Source organism: Lepidochelys kempii, chromosome 20, assembly GCF_965140285.1.
Source record: "Lepidochelys kempii isolate rLepKem1 chromosome 20, rLepKem1.hap1, whole genome shotgun sequence".
Lineage (NCBI taxonomy): Eukaryota > Metazoa > Chordata > Testudines > Cheloniidae > Lepidochelys > Lepidochelys kempii.
Window position 1 is genome coordinate 27,050,866 of NC_136399.1, and position 14,414 is coordinate 27,065,279.

At 72.4% G+C, this 14,414-nt stretch overlaps 1 protein-coding gene across 6 annotated transcripts in view; it reads left to right on the top strand.

Moving 5' to 3' along the window:
• The window catches only part of COL5A3 (collagen type V alpha 3 chain), a 56,844-nt gene that overhangs the window by 38,479 nt on the left and 3,951 nt on the right, over positions 1-14,414 (top strand). For all 6 annotated transcript variants that reach the window (XM_078849532.1, XM_078849531.1, XM_078849527.1 and 3 more), the window contains 9 exons: positions 307-360; positions 3,718-3,825; positions 4,139-4,192; positions 4,492-4,527; positions 7,404-7,457; positions 7,631-7,880; positions 8,263-8,375; positions 8,593-8,661; positions 9,627-9,863. In XM_078849532.1, coding sequence (XP_078705658.1) covers positions 307-360; positions 3,718-3,825; positions 4,139-4,192; positions 4,492-4,527; positions 7,404-7,457; positions 7,631-7,880; positions 8,263-8,375; positions 8,593-8,661; positions 9,627-9,863 — 975 coding nt within the window. The remainder of the gene's footprint in view (positions 1-306; positions 361-3,717; positions 3,826-4,138; positions 4,193-4,491; positions 4,528-7,403; positions 7,458-7,630; positions 7,881-8,262; positions 8,376-8,592; positions 8,662-9,626; positions 9,864-14,414) is intronic.

Sequence of the window (14,414 nt, forward strand, 5' to 3'; positions counted from 1 at the left end):
CTGGGCGGCTGGGGCTGGGGGGCAGGGCTGGGCGGCTGGGGGGCAGGGCTGGGCAGCTGGGGACAGGGGAGCAGGGCTGGGCGGCTGGGGACAGGGGAGCAGGGCTGGGCGGCTGGGGACAGGGGAGCAGGGCTGAGCGGCTGGGGCTGGGGGGCAGGGCTGGGCGGCTGGGGACAGGGGAGCAGGGCTGAGCGGCTGGGGCTGGGGGGCAGGGCTGGGCGGCTGGGGACAGAAAGACAGGGCTGGGGGGGAGGGCTGGGGGGCAGGGCTGGGGCACTGAGGGTAATGGCCTCTCGTCTCTCACAGGGCCCCACAGGGTTGCCCGGCCTCAAGGGAGACCCCGGCTACAAGGGTGACAAGGTGAGTGGGGCCCCAACGGGGGGCCTCCCCCCCACCCTGCTCAGCCATCTCCCCTCCCCCTCCCCTTGCTGGCCTGGCATCACCGCTCCCCCCAGTCCGCTGCAGGCCCAGGAATTGCACCCCCCACTCAGAGCCCCCCCCTCCCCCGCGGCTCCTGGGATCTGCCCCAGTTGTGAGCTTCCCCACCCCCATGGGACCCATGCTGGGGCCACTGCTGCCAGCCCCACAGCTGCCCTGTGCCAGGCCCCATCACAGCCAGAGCTGCCCTCGCTGCGGGGTGTCCCGGGGTCCCCGAGCGATGCTCTGGAACTGCTCCCTACGAAGCCAGGCAGGACTCTGGGGAAGTCTCCTCTCTGGGAGCAGCCTGTCTGCAGGACACACAGCTCACCCGGCTTCCACCTTCCTGGGTCTGACCTCGAAGCATTCAGCCTCCTCTGCCCCCCCTGCGCTTCCCACAGCCAGTCCGCCCAGGCGGGGTCCTGGGGAAGCCAGAGGGTCCTGCCCCCCAACTCCGCAGTCAGACGGGACTCTCAGCCAGCCGGGGAAACAGAAGGTTTATTAGACGACAGGAACACGGTCGAACACAGAGCTTGCAGGTGCAGAGAACGGGACCCCTCAGCCGGGTCCATTTGTGGGGGGCAGTGAGCCAGACGACCCCGTCTGCCCTTCACTCCACGTCCCAGCCAGCCCCAAACTGAAACTCTCTCCAGCCCCCCCTCCTCTGGGCTTTGTCCCTTTCCCGCTTTGTCACCTGATTCCTTCGTTCTCCAACACTTTAGCTCTCACCTTGCAGGGGGAAGGGCCCAGGCCATCAGTTGCCAGGAGACAGAGTGTCGCCATTTATGTACCCTGGCCCTTTTGCTCCCCGCAACAGTTACACCCCCTGCCTTATCCCACCACGTAGAGACTTAAGAAATGCCTAGGGGAAACTGAGGCACTCCTACAGTATTCAGAGGAAACATTAAGAACAGTCCCACTTCGTCACAGGGGGCCTTAACCCAGCGTTAAGCCTTGGGCAGCTGTGGGGTGGGGGACGGGAGCTGCCAGCACCCTGGGGGAGGGGTGGTATAGCTGGGGCCGGACTCCTGGGTTCTCGTTGCACATGGTGGGGGGCGTCCAGCTGGGGCCCTTCATTTGTTTTAATGTGTTGCCATGCATCAGGGGGTTGCTAGGTTACAGTCTGCCCCCCAGTGCCTGTGCCGAGGGTACTTACACCTGCCCTCTGGGGGTCTCTGCAGCCTCACACACCCGTCGCCCCCCAGCATGGGGAACATGGGGAAACCGAGGCACACACAGTGTTCAGAGAACATCAGGAACATTCCCACTTGGCTCCGCTTGTTTACACCGCTGGTGTACGTAACGTTCTGCCCAGGATCTTTTCGGGGGAGTAAGTTAAAGTGCCACATTTATTGGTCATACGCAAATCAAGCAACGCGGCACCATGCGCACATGACCGACATTACGCTCCTGGGCTCACACGCGCCCCCTCTTGCTGTGGCTACCAACTGGTTGCTCCCCGTAACTGCCCTGGCCAGGTGAGTTAGATGGGGGAGGGGTGGAGCCGGGCTTCTGCCGATCCGGATTGATGCCCCCATGTTGACAAGACGAGAACCAAGGCCCTCTGCAAGACACCTCGCATGTGTAGCAGCTTCCCTCTCATGCAAATCTGGATCAGATTCAAAATCTGTGTCTGCGTCCGTGGGCCCTTTGTGCTGCTCCCTTCTGGGTGTTGTCCCAGTGCTGTTCACAGAGGGTGTTTTCAAAAGAAGGCACTGGCTTCCAACCCCCAAGGCCATCAGGATGTCTGGTCGTCTTCAAAAAGAACAGGAGGCCTTGTGGCACCTTAGAGACGAACCCATTTATTAGAAAAAAGAAAAGGAGTACTTGTGGCACCTTAGAGACTAACCAATTTATTTGAGCATGAGCTTTCGTGAGCTACAGCTCACTTCATCAGATGAAGTGAGCTGTAGCTCACGAAAGCTCATGCTCAAATAAATTGGTTAGTCTCTAAGGTGCCACAAGTACTCCTTTTCTTTTTGCGAATACAGACTAACACGGCTGTTCCTCTGAAACCTGCCATTTATTAGAGCAGAAGCTTTCGTGGGCTACAGCTCACTTCATCGGCTGCACAGAATGGAACCTAGAGTAAGAAGATAGACATCTACATACAGGGAAGTTTAGAAGTTTCCATACAAACTGTGAGAGGCTAATTAGTTAAGATGAGCTATTATCAGCAGGAGAAAAAAACTTTTGTCCTGATAATCAAGCTGGCCCATTTCGACAGTTGACAAGAAGGTGTGAGGAGGATACTGAACATGGGGAAATAGAGTCAATATGTGGAATGACCCAGCCACTCCCAGTCTCTTCAAACCCAAGTTCATGGGATCTAGTTTGCATATTCATTCAAGCTCAGCAGTTTCTTGTTGGAGTCTGTTTTTGAAGCTTTTCTGTTGCAAAATTGCCACCCTTAAATCTTCTACTGAGTGGCCAGAGAGGTTGACGTGTTCGCCTACTGGTTTTTGAATGTTCTGATTCCTGATGTCAGATTTGTGTCCATTTATTCTTTTGCGTAGAGACTGTCCGGTTTGGCCAATGTACATGGCAGAGCGGCATTGCTGGCACAGGATGGCATACCAGTGTGATATATCCCATGATATATGGGCCACCTTGATTATCACGACAAAAGGTTTTTTCTCCTGCTGATACTAGCTCATCTTAACTAATTAGCCTCTCACAGTTTGTACGGCAGCTTCCAACTTCTCTGTATGTAGATGTCTATCTTCTTACTCTAGGTTCCATTCTATGCAGCCGACGCAGCTCACGAAAGCTTATGCTCTAATAAATGGGTTCGTCTCTAAGGTGCCACAAGGCCTCCTGTTCTGTTTGCGGATACAGACTCACAGGGCTGCTCCTCTGAAACCTGATCTTCTTTAGGAGCCCACTTGACAAGTTTTATTGCTCTTGGGTCTGGCTTCCATCCCCTCTCCAACTGTTGCAGCTGTCTGGAGGCCCTTGCCTTCCAGGCCTTTACTCGTTCCCACCTCCTTCAGTCACAGGGCAATTGATTAAAAGGGGGAAGATCTTATTCTACTCCGAGCAAAAAGACATTTTTTTAACTTTATACCAAGGCTCAAGACAAAGTTTTCTACATAAGGATCTGGTACAAAGTTCTTTGAAAATAGAGGCATAATACAAAGTCATATGAAAGTTATTTGAAGATGCTTAATGCAGAGATTTATCTACACCACTACCCAGAGCGGGGTCCCATGGGACAGACCCCCCCAGCTCTGTGGGACAGACCCCCCCCAAGCTCCATGGCACAGACACCCCCACAGCTAAACCCTCTGCCCACCCCAGGGTCACGCAGGGCTCATCGGGCTCATCGGCCCCCCGGGGGAGATGGGGGAGAAGGGCGACCAGGGGCTGCCTGGCAACCAGGGGGCCCCAGGGCCCAAAGGAGACCCCGTGAGTATGTGGGGCTGCATGGGGGTGGGGGTCTCAGACACAATATGGGGGCTGCGTGAGGGGTGTGGGGGCTGCATGTGGGGGGGAGGGTTTAGGCACGATGGGGGCTGCATGTGGTGGGAGGCTCAGGCAGGAAGGGGAGACTGTGTGTGGGGTGGGGGGTCAGGCAGGATGGGGAGGCTGCATGTGCCCCCCACATCTCCCGGCACTGGGGAAACACGTCTGGGTCTGCACCGTCAGCAGTGGGGTCCCCCGTGGCCGTCGGTCAGTGTCTGGTCGGAGGGAGCAGAGCTGACATGTCCCTTCCCTGCAGGGCTTGGCTGGCCCCATTGGCCCCCCGGGCCCTCCTGGATCCCCTGGGCTCGTGGTGAGTATCACACAGCCGCTGGGCCCGCCCCCTCCGTGCCCCTTGCCCGCCCCCTCCACGCCCCAGGGCCCCTCGCCCGGCCTCTGCACGCCAGGCCTGGGCACACGTCCTGCTCTTACAGGGGCCCCCCAGTGCTGTACAGCCCGGTCTGTCCGTCTGTCTGTCCCAGGGATGGGGCGGGAGCTGGGCTTGAGACCCCCAGTGCCACCCAGAGACCCCTGGAGAATGGCCCCCACCCATGCCCTGGCTCCGGGACCCCCAGCACCTCCCCACGCTCACCCCTCCCATTCTATCCACAGGGGCCGCTGGGTCAGAAGGGCTCCAAGGGGTCGCCGGTGAGTACCCAGGGCAGGGATTGGGGCTCCAGGAGGGGTGGGGAGCAAGGGGGGGGCATCCCCCAGATCAGAGCCAGGAAAGGGTCCCAGGAGACCTGCACCAGACCCCCCACCCCACAGAGCCGGGGAGGGAACCCAGGAGTCCTGGCTCCTGACCCACGTAAGGTCTTCCACAGCCAGAGTCCGTTGGTCCCTGGGGGCTGCTGGTGCGAGCCCTGCTCCAGGGGGGCGATGAGGAGGCTCCAGGGGGGCGATGTGGAGGCTGTGGGGGAGGGGAGAGGCTCCAGGGGGGCAATGGGGAGGCTGTGGGGGACACGAGGGGGCTCCAGGGGGGCAATGGGAAGGCTGTGGGGGAGGGGAGGGGGCTCCAGGGGGGCGATGAGGAGGCTGTGGAGGAAGGGAGGAGGCTCCAGGGGGGCGATGAGGAGGCTGTGGGGGAAGGGAGGAGGCTCCAGGGGGGCGATGGGGAGGCTGTGGGGGATGGGAGGGGCTCCAGGGGGGCGATGGGAAGGCTGTGGGGCACGGGTGGGGGCTCCAGGGGGGCGATGTGGAGGCTGTGGGGGAGGGGAGAGGCTCCAGGGGGGCGATGGGGAGGCTGTGGGGGACGCGAGGGGGCTCCAGGGGGGCGATGGGGAGGCTGTGGGGGACGCGAGGGGGCTCCAGGGGGCGATGGGAAGGCTGTGGGGGAGGGGAGGGGGCTCCAGGGGGGCAATGGGGAGGCTGTGGGGGAAGGGAGGGGGCTCCAGGGGGGCGATGAGGAGGCTGTGGGGGAAGGGAGGAGGCTCCAGGGGGGCGATGGGGAGGCTGTGGGGGATGGGAGGGGGCTCCAGGGGGGCGATGGGAAGGCTGTGGGGCACGGGTGGGGGCTCCAGGGGGGCGATGTGGAGGCTGTGGGGGAGGGGAGAGGCTCCAGGGGGGCAATGGGGAGGCTGTGGGGGACACGAGGGGGCTCCAGGGGGGCAATGGGAAGGCTGTGGGGGAGGGGAGGGGGCTCCAGGGGGGCGATGAGGAGGCTGTGGGGGAAGGGAGGAGGCTCCAGGGGGGCGATGGGGAGGCTGTGGGGGATGGGAGGGGGCTCCAGGGGGCGATGGGAAGGCTGTGGGGGAGGGGAGGGGGCTCCAGGGAGGCGATGGGGAGGCTGTGGGGGACGGGAGGGGGCTCCAGGGGGGCGATGTGGAGGCTGTGGGGGAGGGGAGAGGCTCCAGGGGGGCAATGGGGAGGCTGTGGGGGACACGAGGGGGCTCCAGGGGGGCGATGGGAAGGCTGTGGGGGAGGGGAGGGGGCTCCAGGGGGGCGATGAGGAGGCTGTGGGGGAAGGGAGGGGGCTCCAGGGGGGCGATGGGGAGGCTGTGGGGGAAGGGAGGAGGCTCCAGGGGGGCGATGGGGAGGCTGTGGGGGAGGGGAGGGGGCTCCAGGGGGGCGATGGGGAGGCTGTGGGGGAAGGGAGGGGGCTCCAGGGGGGCGATGGGGAGGCTGTGGGGGAGGGGAGGGGGCTGCAGGGGGGCGATGGGGAGGCTGTGGGGGAGGGGAGGGGAGGGGGCTCCAGGGGGGCGATGGGGAGGCTGTGGGGGAGGGGAGGGAGCTCCAGGGGGGCGATGGGGAGGCTGTGGGGGAAGGGAGGGGGCTGCAGGGGGGCGATGGGGAGGCTGTGGGGGAGGGGAGGGGGCTGCAGGGGGGCGATGGGGAGGCTGTGGGGGAGGGGAGGGGGCTCCAGGGGGGTGATGGGGAGGCTGTGGGGGAGGGGAGGGGGCTGCAGGGGGGCGATGGGGAGGCTGTGGGGGAAGGGAGGGGGCTCCAGGGGGGCGATGGGGAGGCTGTGGGGGAGGGGAGGGGGCTCCAGGGGGGCGATGGGGAGGCTGTGGGGGACACGAGGGGGCTCCAGGGGGGCGATGGGAAGGCTGTGGGGGAGGGGAGGGGGCTCCAGGGGGGCGATGAGGAGGCTGTGGGGGAAGGGAGGAGGCTCCAGGGGGGCGATGGGGAGGCTGTGGGGGAAGGGAGGGGGCTGCAGGGGGGCGATGGGGAGGCTGTGGGGGAGGGGAGGGGGCGATGGGAAGGCTGTGGGGGAGGGGAGGGGGCTCCAGGGGGGCGATGAGGAGGCTGTGGGGGAAGGGAGGAGGCTCCAGGGGGGCGATGGGGAGGCTGTGGGGGAGGGGAGGGGGCTGCAGGGGGGCGATGGGGAGGCTGTGGGGGAGGGGAGAGGCTCCAGGGGGGCAATGGGGAGGCTGTGGGGGACACGAGGGGGCTCCAGGGGGGCGATGGGAAGGCTGTGGGGGAGGGGAGGGGGCTCCAGGGGGGCGATGAGGAGGCTGTGGGGGAAGGGAGGAGGCTCCAGGGGGGCGATGGGGAGGCTGTGGGGGAGGGGAGGGGGCTGCAGGGGGGCGATGGGAGGCTGTGGGGGAAGGGAGGGGGCTGCAGGGGGGCGATGGGGAGGCTGTGGGGGAGGGGAGGGGGCTCCAGGGGGGCGATGGGGAGGCTGTGGGGGAAGGGAGGGGGCTGCAGGGGGGCGATGGGGAGGCTGTGGGGGAGGGGAGGGGGCGATGGGGAGGCTGTGGGGGAAGGGAGGAGGCTCCAGGGGGGCGATGGGGAGGCTGTGGGGGAGGGGAGGGGGCTGCAGGGGGGCGATGGGGAGGCTGTGGGGGAAGGGAGGGGGCTGCAGGGGGGCAATGGGGAGGCTGTGGGGGAGGGGAGGGGGCTCCAGGGGGGCGATGGGGAGGCTGTGGGGGAAGGGAGGGGGCTCCAGGGGGGCGATGGGGAGGCTGTGGGGGAGGGGAGGGGGCTCCAGGGGGGCGATGGGGAGGCTGTGGGGGAAGGGAGGGGGGTGCAGGAGTTTCTGGCTGGGCAGCTCCATGCTCTGACCCTTTGCTCTTCCTCTGCAGGGAGCCCTGGGCCCCAGAGGAGACACAGGACCCCCTGGACCCCCAGGGCCACCGGTGAGTGCTGGGGGGCAGCCGGGGGGCCGCCGGGGGCAGTGGGGGCTGGGGGTCAGCAGGGGGTGGAGGCCCCCGAGCCTGGGCACGGGGGTGGGTCAGTGCCCCTGGCTGGGATTCCCTTCCCAGAGCCCCCCGGGGTGCTGCCCCCCCTCACACCCGCGTCTCGCCCCCAGGGCCGCCCGGCGGAGCCGCTGGAGCCCCTGCCCATGGAGCGGGTCCGGAAGCGGCGCCGGGAGGCGGAGGGGGAGCAGGGGGACCAGGCGTGGCCCCCGGACTACGCGCCCGAGGGGCTGGAGGAGGTGTACGCCTCACTCAGCTCCCTGCGCACCGAGGTCGAGCAGTTGAGATGCCCCCGGGGCACCCCCGAGAGCCCAGCCCGCGTCTGCAAGGAGCTGCAGCTCTGTCACCCCCACTTCCCCGACGGTGAGCCGGGACCCTGGGGGGTGCTGGGGACCCCGGAGTCCGGGGAGGGGGTGCTGGGAGCCTGGGGGGTGCTGGGAGCCTGGAGTCTGGGGGGCGGGGGTGCCGGGACCCTGGGGGGTGCTGGGGACCCCAGAGTCCGGGGAGGGGGTGCTGGGAGCCTGGAATCTGGGGGGAGGGTGGGCCCAAGGCCCTGCTGTCTGACGTGGGTGCTGGGGATCGGGGGGCCCAGGCCGGGTCTGGGGGCACCTCTGTGCCATGCCCACGCCAGAGGGTGAGACGGGGGCACCCCTCAGGAGTGGGCGTGGGGGGCAGGCCGGGCGTTCAGAGGGACCAGCCCGGGGAAGGCCCCTGTGGCTGCCCCCCAACCTCTCCCTTCCTCCAGGCGAGTACTGGATCGACCCCAACCAGGGCTGCACTCGAGACGCCTTCAAGGTTTTCTGCAACTTCACGGCAGGCGGGGAGACCTGCCTGTTCCCAGACAAGAGATTCGAGAGTGTGAGTGGGGGGGGGCAGGGCTGGGATACTGGGGCTGGGGGTCGGGAGTGAGGGGCACCGGCAGAGCTGCGGGTGGGGGGCAGGGCTGGGATACCGGGGCTGGGGGTCGGGAGTGAGGGGCACCAGCAGAGCTGCGGGTGGGGGGCAGGGCTGGGATAAGGGGGCTGGGGGTCGGGAGTGAGGGGCACCAGCAGAGCTGTCCCCTCTCGCCCCCCAGGTCCGACTGGCTGCCTGGAGCAAGGAGAAGCCGGGGAGCTGGTTCAGCACCTTCCGGAGGGGCAGGACGGTAGGGCGGGGCTGGGTCTGGCATACGGAGAGGGGGGGGCGCCGGCGGGGGGGCCGGAGGGGATGGGGCGGCGGGAGCCGGGGGGCAGTGCCGGGGAGCCGGGGGGCGGGGCCGGGGGCCGGGCCTGGCGTACCCGGGAGGGGGGCGGGGGGGCCGGAGGGGATGGGGCGGGGGGAGACGGGGGGCAGTAGCGGGGAGACGGGGGGCGGGGCCGAGGGCCGGGCCTGGCGTACCTGGGAGGGGGGCGGGGGAGATGGGGGGCAGTGCCGGGGAGCCGGGGGGCGGGGCCGGGGGCCGGGCCTGGCGTACCCGGGAGGGGGGCGGGGGAGACGGGAGGCAGTGCCGGGGAGCCGGGGGGCGGTGCCGGGGGGCCGGGCCTGGCGTACCTGGGAGGGGGGGTGGGGGAGCCGGGGGGCAGTGCCGGGGAGCCGGGGGGCGGTGCCGGGGGGCCGGGCCTGGCGTACCCGGGAGGGGGGGGGGCCGGAGGGGATGGGGCGGGGGGAGACGGGGGGCAGTGCCGGGGAGCCGGGGGGCGGGGCCGGGGAGACGGGGGGCGAGGCCGGGGGCCGGGCCTGGCGTACCTGGGAGGGGGGCGGGGGAGCCGGGGGGCAGTGCCGGGGAGACGGGGGGGCGAGGCCGGGGGCCGGGCCTGGCGTACCTGGGAGGGGGGCGGGGGAGCCGGGGGGCAGTGCCGGGGAGCCGGGGGGCGGGGCCGGGGGGCCGGGCCTGGCGTACCCGGGAGGGGGGCGGGGGAGCCGGGGGGCAGTGCCGGGGAGCCGGGGGGCGGGGCCGGGGAGCCGGGGGGCGGGGCCGGGGGCCGGGCCTGGCGTACCTGGGAGGGGGGCGGGGGAGCCGGGGGGCAGTGCCGGGGAGCCGGGGGGCGGTGCCGGGGAGCCGGGGGGCGGGGCCGGGGAGCCGGGCCGGGGGCCCCCGACTCAGGCCGCCTGCCCGGTGCCGCCCCCCAGTTCTCCTACGTGGACGCGGAGGGGAACCCGCTGGGCGTGACCCAACTGACCTTCCTGCGGCTGCTGAGCGCCCGCGCCCGCCAGACCTTCACGCTGAGCTGCCAGGACGCGGCCGCCTGGTACCACGCCGGGGCCGCCAGCTACGCCCGGGCCCTGCGCCTCCGGGGCGCCGACGGGCAGGAGATGGGGCACAACCGCACCGCCAGCCCCGTCCTCGCCCTGCACGACGGCTGCCAGGTGAGCCGGGCCCGGCCCTCCCGCCCGTCCCCCAGCTCCCGCCCCCGCCTGCCCCACAGCCCCCGCCTGCCCCACAGCCCCCGGCCCCCAGCTCCCGCCCCCGCCTGCCCCACAGCCACCGGCCCCCAGCTCCCGCCCCCCGCCTGCCCCACAGCCCCCGGCGCCGCCTGCCCCACAGCTCCCGCCCCCGCCTGCCCCCCAGCTCCCGCCCCTCCCGCCCCCCAGCTCCCGCCCCCGCCTGCCCCACAGCCCCCGCCTGCCCCACAGCCCCCGCCTGCCCCACAGCTCCCGCCCCCGCCTGCCCCACAGCCCCCGGCCCCGCCTGCCCCACAGCTCCCGCCCCCGCCTGCCCCACAGCCCCCGGCCCACAGCTCCCGCCCCCGCCTGCCCCACAGCCCCCGGCCCACAGCTCCCGCCCCCGCCTGCCCCACAGCCACCGGCCCCCAGCTCCCGCCCCCGCCTGCCCCACAGCCCCCGGCCCACAGCTCCCGCCCCCCGCCTGCCCCACAGCTCCCGGACCACAGCTCCCGCCCCCGCCTGCCCCACAGCCCCCGGCCCACTGCTCCCGCCCCCGCCTGCCCCACAGCTCCCAGCCCACTGCTCCGGTCTGCCCCACAGCCCCCGGCCCACTGCTCCCGCCCCCGCCTGCCCCACAGCCCCCGGCTCACTGCTCCCGCCCCCGCCTGCCCCACAGCCCCCGGCCCACAGCTCCCGCCCCTGCCTGCCCCACAGCTCCCGGCCCACTGCTCCCGCCCCCGCCTGCCCCCCGGCCCACAGCTCCCGACCCCGCCTGCCCCACAGCCCCCGGCCCACAGCTCCCGACCCCGCCTGCCCCACAGCCCCCGGCCCACTGCTCCCACCCCCGCCTGCCCCACAGCCCCCGGCCCCTAGCTCCCGCCCCCACCTGCCCCACAGCCCCCGGCCCGCAGCTCCCGCCCCCGCCTGCCCCACAGCCCCCGGCCCACAGCTCCCGCCCCCGCCTGCCCCACAGCTCCCGGCCACAGCTCCCGCCCCCGCCTGCCCCACAGCTCCCGGACCACAGCTCCCGCCCCCACCTGCCCCACAGCCCCCGGCCCACAGCTCCCGCCCCCGCCTGCCTCACAGCCCCCTGCCCACAGCTCCCGCCCCTGCCTGCCCCACAGCCCCCGGCCCACAGCTCCCGCCCCCGCCTGCCCCACAGCTCCCAGACCACAGCTCCCGCCCCCGCCTGCCCCACAGCCCCCGGCTCACTGCTCCCGCCCCCGCCTGCCCCACAGCCCCCGGCCCACAGCTCCCGCCCCCGCCTGCCCCACAGCTCCCAGACCACAGCTCCCGCCCCCGCCTGCCCCACAGCCCCCGGCTCACTGCTCCCGCCCCCGCCTGCCCCACAGCCCCCGGCCCACAGCTCCCGCCCCCGCCTGCCCCACAGCTCCCAGACCACAGCTCCCGCCCCCGCCTGCCCCACAGCCCCCGGCTCACTGCTCCCGCCCCCGCCTGCCCCACAGCCCCCGGCCCACAGCTCCCGCCCCCGCCTGCCCCACAGCTCCCAGACCACAGCTCCCGCCCCCGCCTGCCCCACAGCCCCCGGCTCACTGCTCCCGCCCCCGCCTGCCCCACAGCCCCCGGCCCACAGCTCCCGCCCCCGCCTGCCCCACAGCCCCCGGTCCACTGCTCCCGCCCCCGCCTGCCCCACAGCTCCCGGCCCACTGCTCCCGCCCCCACCTGCCCCACAGCCCCCGGCCCACTGCTCCCGCCCCCACCTGCCCCACAGCTCCCGGCCCACTGCTCCCGCCCCCACCTGCCCCACAGCCCCCGGCCCACAGCTCCCGCCCCCGCCTGCCCCACAGCTCCCGCCCCCGCCTGCCCCACAGCCCCCTGCCCACAGCTCCCGCCCCCGCCTGCCCCACAGCCCCCGGCCCACAGCTCCCGCCCCCGCCTGCCCCACAGCTCCCGGACCACAGCTCCCGCCCCCGCCTGCCCCACAGCCCCCGGCCCACTGCTCCCGCCCCCGGCCCACTGCTCCCGCCCCCGCCTGCCCCACAGCTCCCAGCCCACTGCTCCGGTCTGCCCCACAGCCCCCGGCCCACTGCTCCCGCCCCCGCCTGCCCCACAGCTCCCGGCCCACTGCTCCCGCCCCCGCCTGCCCCACAGCCCCCGGCCCACAGCTCCCGCCCCCCGCCTGCCCCACAGCTCCCGGTCCACTGCTCCCGCCCCCGCCTGCCCCACAGCTCCCGGCCCACTGCTCCCGCCCCCACCTGCCCCACAGCCCCCGGCCCACAGCTCCTGCCCCCGCCTGCCCCACAGCTCCCGCCCCCGCCTGCCCCACAGCCCCCTGCCCACAGCTCCCGCCCCCGCCTGCCCCACAGCCCCCGGCCCACAGCTCCCGCCCCCGCCTGCCCCACAGCTCCCGGACCACAGCTCCCGCCCCCGCCTGCCCCACAGCCCCCGGCCCACTGCTCCCGCCCCCGCCTGCCCACAGCTCCCAGCCCACTGCTCCGGTCTGCCCCACAGCCCCGGCCCACTGCTCCCGCCCCCGCCTGCCCCCCGGCCCACAGCTCCCGACCCCGCCTGCCCCACAGCCCCCGGCCCACAGCTCCCGACCCCGCCTGCCCCACAGCCCCCGGCCCCTAGCTCCCGCCCCCACCTGCCCCACAGCCCCGGCCCGCAGCTCCCGCCCCCACCTGCCCCACAGCCCCCGGCCCACAGCTCCCGCCCCCGCCTGCCCCACAGCTCCCGGACCACAGCTCCCGCCCCCACCTGCCCCACAGCCCCCGGCCCACAGCTCCCGCCCCCCGCCTGCCCCACAGCCCCCGGCCCACAGCTCCCGCCCCCGCCTGCCCCACAGCTCCCAGACCACAGCTCCCGCCCCCGCCTGCCCCACAGCCCCCGGCTCACTGCTCCCGCCCCTGCCTGCCCCACAGCTCCCGGCCCACAGCTCCCGCCCCCGCCTGCCCCACAGCTCCCAGACCACAGCTCCCGCCCCCGCCTGCCCCACAGCCCCCGGCTCACTGCTCCCGCCCCCGCCTGCCCCACAGCCCCCGGCCCACAGCTCCCGCCCCCGCCTGCCCCACAGCCCCCGGTCCACTGCTCCCGCCCCCGCCTGCCCCACAGCTCCCGGCCCACTGCTCCCGCCCCCACCTGCCCCACAGCCCCCGGCCCACTGCTCCCGCCCCCACCTGCCCCACAGCCCCCGGCCCACAGCTCCCGCCCCCACCTGCCCCACAGCCCCCGGCCCACAGCTCCCGCCCCCGCCTGCCCCACAGCTCCCGCCCCCGCCTGCCCCACAGCCCCCTGCCCACAGCTCCCGCCCCCGCCTGCCCCACAGCTCCCAGACCACAGCTCCCGCCCCCGCCTGCCCCACAGCCCCCGGCCCACAGCCCCCGGCCCCGCCTGCCCCACAGCCCCCGGCCCACTGCTCCCGCCCCCGCCTGCCCCACAGCTCCCGGCCCACAGCTCCCGCCCCCGCCTGCCCCACAGCTCCCAGACCACAGCTCCCGCCCCCGCCTGCCCCACAGCCCCCGGCTCACTGCTCCCGCCCCCGCCTGCCCCACAGCCCCCGGCCCACAGCTCCCGCCCCCGCCTGCCCCACAGCCCCCGGTCCACTGCTCCCGCCCCCGCCTGCCCCACAGCTCCCGGCCCACTGCTCCCGCCCCCACCTGCCCCACAGCCCCCGGCCCACTGCTCCCGCCCCCACCTGCCCCACAGCCCCCGGCCCACAGCTCCCGCCCCCACCTGCCCCACAGCCCCCGGCCCACAGCTCCCGCCCCCGCCTGCCCCACAGCTCCCGCCCCCGCCTGCCCCACAGCCCCCTGCCCACAGCTCCCGCCCCCGCCTGCCCCACAGCTCCCAGACCACAGCTCCCGCCCCCGCCTGCCCCACAGCCCCCGGCCCACAGCCCCCGGCCCCCGCCTGCCCCACAGCCCCCGGCCCACTGCTCCCGCCCCCCGCCTGCCCCACAGCTCCCAGCCCACTGCTCCGGTCTGCCCCACAGCCCCCGGCCCACTGCTCCCGCCCCCGCCTGCCCCACAGCCCCCGGCCCACAGCTCCCGCCCCCGCCTGCCCCACAGCTCCCGGCCCACTGCTCCCGCCCCCGCCTGCCCCACAGCCCCCGGCCCACTGCTCCCGCCCCCGCCTGCCCCACAGCCCCCGGCCCACAGCTCCCGACCCCGCCTGCCCCACAGCCCCCGGCCCACAGCTCCCGACCCCGCCTGCCCCACAGCCCCCGGCCCACTGCTCCCACCCCCGCCTGCCCCACAGCCCCCGGCCCACTGCTCCCGCCCCCGCCTGCCCCACAGCTCCAGTCTGCCCCACAGCTCCCGCCCCCGCCTGCCCCACAGCTCCCGCCCCCGCCTGCCCCACAGCTCCCGCCCCCGCCTGCCCCACAGCTCCAGTCTGCCCCACAGCTCCCGCCCCCGCCTGCCCCACAGCTCCCGCCCCCGCCTGCCCCACAGCTCCAGTCTGCCCCACAGCTCCCGCCCCCGCCTGCCCCACAGCTCCAGTCTGCCCCACAGCTCCCGCCCCCGCCTGCCCCACAGCTCCAGTCTGCCCCACAGCTACTCTGAGATAGCGCGT